The sequence below is a fragment of the Fukomys damarensis genome, unplaced genomic scaffold (genome assembly GCF_012274545.1).
Source record: "Fukomys damarensis isolate Sample0158 unplaced genomic scaffold, DMR_v1.0_HiC HiC_scaffold_20, whole genome shotgun sequence".
Taxonomy (NCBI): Eukaryota; Metazoa; Chordata; class Mammalia; order Rodentia; family Bathyergidae; genus Fukomys; species Fukomys damarensis.
In genome coordinates, this window is record NW_022900932.1 from 38,999,873 (window position 1) to 39,003,955 (window position 4,083).

The following is a 4,083-nucleotide window of genomic DNA, read 5'->3' on the forward strand; positions in this document are numbered from 1 at the left end:
GCAGGCTGGCGGCGGGTGGAAGCCGTTGTGCAGCAGCCCGTTCACGGCGGCTGTGCCTGTGTTCACGGAAACCCCTGCAGAGTGTGAGGCCGACCGTTCCGGCTGCCCTCCGCGGTCACCCATGCCCGGGGTTGACGGGGCACCGAGCGGGCCCCGGCTCAGGAGGCCTCCCTGGAGGTCATTCTCGGGCGTCTTTATTTCCTCAGATCCTCCCTGCGCCTTCTTACTCCGTAGCCGCAGAGCCGGCGCCGGGGGCGGGTGAGCCCGGCGCTCCTCCCCTCCTCCCTCCGACTCCCCCACTTCCTCCGCGCCCTGCCCCCTTTGCCCCCCGGTCTGCGGGCGGGCGGCGCGGGTCTGGAGCATGCCGGCCCAGGGCGCGGAATCCGGGACCTCCACGCGCCCCCCAGCCAGGACTTCCGCCAGTCGCCTCCCCCTGATCCCTAGGCCGTGCGACTTCAGTGCAGCTTCCTCGCTTCCCAGACCTGTCCCCGCCACTGAGCATGCCCAGTCCTGCCCGCCACCGCCACGGACGAGTTTCCACATGGGGAATGAAGTTCTCCGGGTTTGCAAAAAGGAGATAGGCGGGCTGAGCTTTGTATTGTCGATCGAGCTGAATGAGTACTGGGTGAGGTGGGCGCGAGAGAGCCAGCAGCTTCGGAAGGAATAGGAGAGGAAGCCAAATATTTGTAGAAATTTCAAGCTTGCTAATCCTGTCCCTAGTGGGCTAGATACCTTCGCAAGGTCACTCAAGTCCCCCCGCCCCCGGCTGTGTATGTGTGTGTGTGTGTGTGTGTGTGTTCGCGCGCGCGCGTGCGTATATTTGGCTGTTACCAAAGTACTCAGAGGGCTAAGAGAAGGAAAGAGAACAATTATTTATAGAAAGGTAGACCAATGTCGGGAGAGAAAAGAAGTTCTTAGCTGGCGCTCTCTCTCTCTCTCTCTCTCTCTCTCTCTCTCTCTCTCTCTCTCAGTCTCTCTCGTGGTTTCATAAACTTAATAGTCTTTTGTAGAGAAGGAATACAGTGAAAGGACAGTGAAGGGCAAAACAGATTTAACTAATGTTGGTAAGAAACCTAGTAAACACAAGACAATCCCGAACTATAAAGAGCGCTTTCCTCACCCAGAAAGAGACAATGTCACGTTAATTACAGAGCCGAGTTGCCTGTGGTTTTATGAAAGGAAGGCAGCATCAAATGGTGATCAATATCAAGAGTTTTCAAGTCAGCCTTGAGTTCCAGTTCCAACTCAGCCACAGAGCAAAACTCAGGCATTGCTCAATACACCTAGCACTAGAACACTGCACTGAGTATGCTCAGGAGACAGGACACATTTGGGTGATGAAAATTTTAGAAAAGTTATTCGTTGATTAAAGCCTCACCTTTTGCATCCATAAAGGGACTGTTGTAAGGAAATTAATCTAAAAATATTTGGTACAATCTTGACACAAAATCAGTGCTTAGAAAGTGTTATGTAAAATCACACGAGATTATTGTTTTAGATTAACTTGCAGCACACACATATCAGACTAAAAAATCAAAATGGAATCACTTACCCCAAAGTTCCAGGTCACTAAGTGAAACTAAGAAGTTTATATGACCTAAACAATCTGGGTTAGAGAGATAACTAACTTCATTGGCAAGATAATAGACTTCCTTCTGCCTTCACCCAAACGAAGAAGAAGTAACTAAAAGTAACTTGAGGCTAGCCTTATGTGGTGGCAAATCCCTGTAATCCCAGCTACTTGAGAGGCTGAGGTAAGAGGGTGGCAAATTCAAGGAAGTCTGGACAATATAGCAAGACCATGACACAAAAAAAGGGCTATGTAGTTCAGCATAAAGTTCTTGCCAAGCATGCTGTATGATCAGAGTTCAATCCTCAATACTATAGAAAAAAAAAGTAATTTGATACTGACTACAAGTTATTTTTCTATTTTTCTGTATCCTTGTCCCCATTTAACAAAGAAATTATCTTTTAAACCATCAACATACCTTTTGTTTCTGCTTGCTTTAAGCCTTTTTGTCTGTAGAACCAACCTCCTTTTAGCCCATTGGAACACTATTCTGTTTTATGAAATGAAGTGCTGCCCAACTCTAGAATTAAAAATAAAGCTGATTAAGTTAATTAAAATACTGCTAAACCGGTGTGATAGTGCACGCCTGTAATCCCAGCACTTGGGAGGCCGAGGCAGGAGGATTGCAGCCGGTTCAAGTCCAGCCTGTGCTACACACTGAGTTCGAGTCCAGCCAGAATTACAGAGTGAGACTCTTCTAAAAAAAAGTTAATATAGTTTTGTCCATTGGCAAGAGTTAGTTATTATACTTATTATACCTACTATTAGCAGTTCATCTTTTATTTCAAGTGAGTGGAACAAACTATACTCATATTAATATTGCGTTTGATGTGTTTATTGTGTTTACTGTGTGTGATGTTCTTCATCAAATGTTCTTAGTCTATAGAGGGTTGGTTGCTACCCAAGACTGGCTGGCCACTGAGTTCTTGAGCCTTTGGACCTCAGTGTATTCATCAGTTTCCAGGGTTTACATCTTTGCCTGGCAGACCTAGAATCAGAGCTTTAGAGCTTAGTGGCACTTAAGAACTCTGGACCATCCACCTTTATCTCCCACCCCCAACCGAGGACACTGAGCCACAGAGAACTGGCCAAGGATATTGTGGACAGTGCTAAGGACATGACCCCAAATCTCAATCTGTTTCCCTGGCCTCATCATTCTATTTAAAGACTTAGAGAAAGAAGCCTAGGAGAGCTGGTCCCTATCTACCTCTCCTGATCCTGGGATCTCTCTCTGCTGCTTTCAGTTCCTCAAGCATCTTCCATCTGTTGTTTCTGTTGTTTACAGTTTTTTCTGTTCAGCCATCTTTTGTCTACTAGATCATCCCTTAGATCTTCATTTTCACTTCTGTTTAGAAAAACTTCTCTTATTCTTAGGACTACATTAAGCTTTCTTGCTACATTTTCTCTCTACTCCCGAACCACCCTTCATGCCTCCTTATCAGTTCCTAAATACAAAATGCATCCTTCTCTCAGTTGTAAATGGTCATAATAATAGGAATCACTGAGTTATTACAATGATGAAGTGAATGAATATGTCAAGTGCCTACACATTATATGAAACAGCTGCATACTGTTTGCTTATTGTCTCTCCTTACCAACAATAAGCACCATTAAAGCAGACGACTCTTGTTCATCACTGTATCCCTAGGAAACTCTTGGTAATCAGATGTGAATAAAGAAGTCACTTGGGCCAGGGATTTAGCGCAGTGGTTCCGAGGCCTGCCTTGCAAGCGCAAGGACCCAAGTTCAATCCCCAGTACCAAAAAAATTTTAAAAAGTCACTTAAATGGTATTTCACCCAAATTCTCTCCTACTGTGTTTTGTAAATTTGTGAAAAATTGCTATTGAACTTCCTCAATAATTCAATATATAGTTTTCAAATTTTCACCTGAGCTGAATTGTTTAGGAAGCAACTTACACCAGAGATGCAAATAGAAGCTTTTGCACTGCAGCATCCCCAAGGATATACTCTCTGCAGCTTGATTCCCTAGGATGGTAATGGAGGACTACCCAGATGTTCTGGCCCAGGTGGGACAGAGTACTGGTACAGGGGACAGAATATCTAGTCCCCGCTTTCTTTCTCTCATTCTTGTCATAAATTCTGCCCTGGATCAGTTACATCCAAAATGTGGTAGGATGGAAGCCAGGTGGCAGCTCACAGGATTTTTTCAGGTGTGTGTGTAGGAGGTGTGACTTGAATGAGACAAGAGTTGTCATGCGTTTCAGGAGAGATATGGAGCAAACTGTTTGGAAGAGCGTTAAGGTGGAGGGAACTCACAAGCAACTTCTCTCCTTGTTCTTCACTCATTAATTTATCAGTCATTTATTAAGTGTGTACTGTGTTGTATGCTTTAAAATCGATGCTGGGAATACAAAGACAAAAGATATCTTTACTGCTTCACTTTAAGAATCTTACAGTTTTACTAGATAGAAAAATCATTGTTTTTTCTGACATCAGTGTTACATAAGAATAATTTAGAGAGATTTATTTTTAACGTTTAGCCTTTATCTCA

General features: G+C 44.6%; 1 protein-coding gene across 1 annotated transcript in view; it reads right to left on the bottom strand.

Moving 5' to 3' along the window:
- The window catches only part of LOC104867713 (pantothenate kinase 1-like), a 1,381-nt gene extending 629 nt beyond the window's left edge, over window positions 1-752 (bottom strand). Inside the window, exon 1 of the mRNA XM_019208668.2 lies at window positions 3-752. Coding sequence (XP_019064213.1) covers window positions 3-543 — 541 coding nt within the window. The 5' untranslated portion in view covers window positions 544-752. The remainder of the gene's footprint in view (window positions 1-2) is intronic.
- Window positions 753-4,083: the final 3,331 nt, after the last annotated feature.